Genomic DNA, 1,938 nt, shown 5'->3' with positions numbered 1-1,938 from the left:
TTTCTGGCCTCTGTTTTACTCCATCCTCCAGTGCGTGTTCTCCAGGTTGACTTTGACCTTTCCTTTTGTCCCTGTCTAGTTCTTCCCAAGAAGCCTTTGAGGAGAAAAGGCCAAAGGGGATGGATTCCCTAGAGGCCCAGCTGGTTGGCCTGAGGCAGGAGCTGGTGGCCTTGAGCCAGAGCCAGGCTGAGGTGGAAAAAGAATTACACCTTTGGCCAGAGAAGATGGCGGCCCTGCGCAACGAGGTAAATCGTCCAGTTGCCCAGTTAGGCCACGCATCCATTGGGCGCTTCCCAAAGATGTAGGCCTATTGAGTGGACTTTGTGATATGGACAGGACGTTCCTCATCTGTCAATTGGGATAATAACAGCCCCGAGCGGGTCCAATGAGATGACCTCATTTACAGACCTCAAAGCAGTGGAGAAATGCCAGTCACTTGGTTCACCATCTCTTCCCTGGCACCAAGCTGGCACGTGCTGTTCCCAGAACTCAGAGTGACTCTAGACACCCCAGGCCCCCTGTCCAGGTCCTCTTGCTTCCTCATTTCTGCTGTTGCTCTGGTGTTTGCTGAATTCTTTCCTCTGTTGGCTTCTAGATGGAGTTTCAGGTCCCAGCCTTGATGCAGAAATACCATCTCAGAGACCAGGGCACTCAGGCTGGGCTTGTACAGCTCGTGCAGGCCCAGCTTCATGACCTGGAGCAAACACTGCTGAACCATGTGGCAGAGGAGCAGGACAAGTCTGTCAACAAAATTGCTACTGACTTGAGGCTGACCCTTCTAAAGGAAGGAGTGACCACCGGGGTGACCAAGGAGGTGAGCCTGGCCCTTCTGCCTGTCCTCCTACCTGGCGTCACGGGTTTGTCCTGAGAGGAGCCTGCCAGGAGGGAGGGGAAAGCCCAGGTCAAGCAGTTAGCAAGCTTGCCCATCCCCTACATGAGCTGGGCGGGGCCTGCAGGTGGCCCGTCCCACAAGTGGTACATGCCTGTCTTTTAGGAAGTGCATGAGATGGTGCAGCAGGCCCTGAAACTGTATAGTGAAGATCGAATCGGGCAGGTGGATTACGCCCTGGAGTCCTCAGGTAGGTGACCTGCAGAAAACCAGAGGGCTTGGGACAAGAGGGACTGGAAAATCAGGATAGCCATTATGAGACAGGAAGAATTGACAAATCAGGATGCACTTTACGGGCCCGTGCAGTTAGGAGGGCTGATGTCCTGGCAGCACCCCCTCGCCTTGAGGGCTGCCCTAAGTCATCTCTGTGTCCTGCCAGCCCTTGGGTGCCCCCTCCACCTTCTCTCTCTGTTGGTCTTTCAGGGGCCAGCATTCTCAGTAGCCGCAGCTCAGAAACCTATGGCACCAGGATGGCCATTGTCAGTCTGTTTGGCATCACCTTGTGGTACCGTATCCAGAACCAAAGAGCCATCCTCCAGGTAGGGCTGAACAAAGGTACCCCAGCTTGGCTCTCTGCCTGCCATTTCTCCCCTCCTCTGTGGGGGCTGGGACCTCAAGGCAGAGGGGCCTCAGGATCTGAATCTCTTCCACATGCTGCCACCTTTCACTTGATTTGTCTTCCCCCCACAGCCAAATGTCTACCCTGGCAACTGCTGGGCATTCCGGGGCCCCCAGGGCTTTGTTGGGGTTCGCTTGTCTGCCCTCATCCACCTTACCGCTGTCACTCTGGAGCACGTGCCCAAAGCCCTGTCCCCAGACAGCGACATCACCAGTGCCCCCAAGGACTTTGTCATCTTGGTGAGTACCTGAGCCTGGCAGCTGTCCTTTCTCGAAATATGGAAAGTGCTTTCTTGACAGCAGCAGCATTTAGAGGTAAAAGTTGGAAGGATGTGCCCATTGCACAGATGGGACATTGAGGATGGTCTCTTGATTCTTCCAGTCCAGTCCTTCTGTTCCTCCTCCTCTTCTTGAAGAGGAACCAGGAAAAG

The 1,938-nt window shown here is 54.7% G+C and overlaps 1 protein-coding gene across 1 annotated transcript; it reads left to right on the top strand.

The window, feature by feature from the left end:
• Nucleotides 1-79: 79 nt before the first annotated feature.
• Nucleotides 80-1,747, top strand: LOC114028057 (SUN domain-containing protein 2-like; the record flags this gene model as incomplete). The annotated part of the gene is made up of 5 exons (XM_027842251.1): nucleotides 80-245; nucleotides 596-814; nucleotides 995-1,079; nucleotides 1,313-1,428; nucleotides 1,580-1,747. Coding segments are annotated over 5 exons (754 nt in total), but the record flags the coding sequence as incomplete, so codon positions are not given.
• Between the last annotated feature and the right edge of the window lie 191 nt (nucleotides 1,748-1,938).

Source organism: Vombatus ursinus, unplaced genomic scaffold (assembly GCF_900497805.2).
Source record: "Vombatus ursinus unplaced genomic scaffold, bare-nosed wombat genome assembly UNPS02004843.1, whole genome shotgun sequence".
NCBI classification, from domain to species: domain Eukaryota; kingdom Metazoa; phylum Chordata; class Mammalia; order Diprotodontia; family Vombatidae; genus Vombatus; species Vombatus ursinus.
Note: the sequence above shows the minus strand (reverse complement) of the source record. Positions and strands in the feature narration are given on the sequence as shown.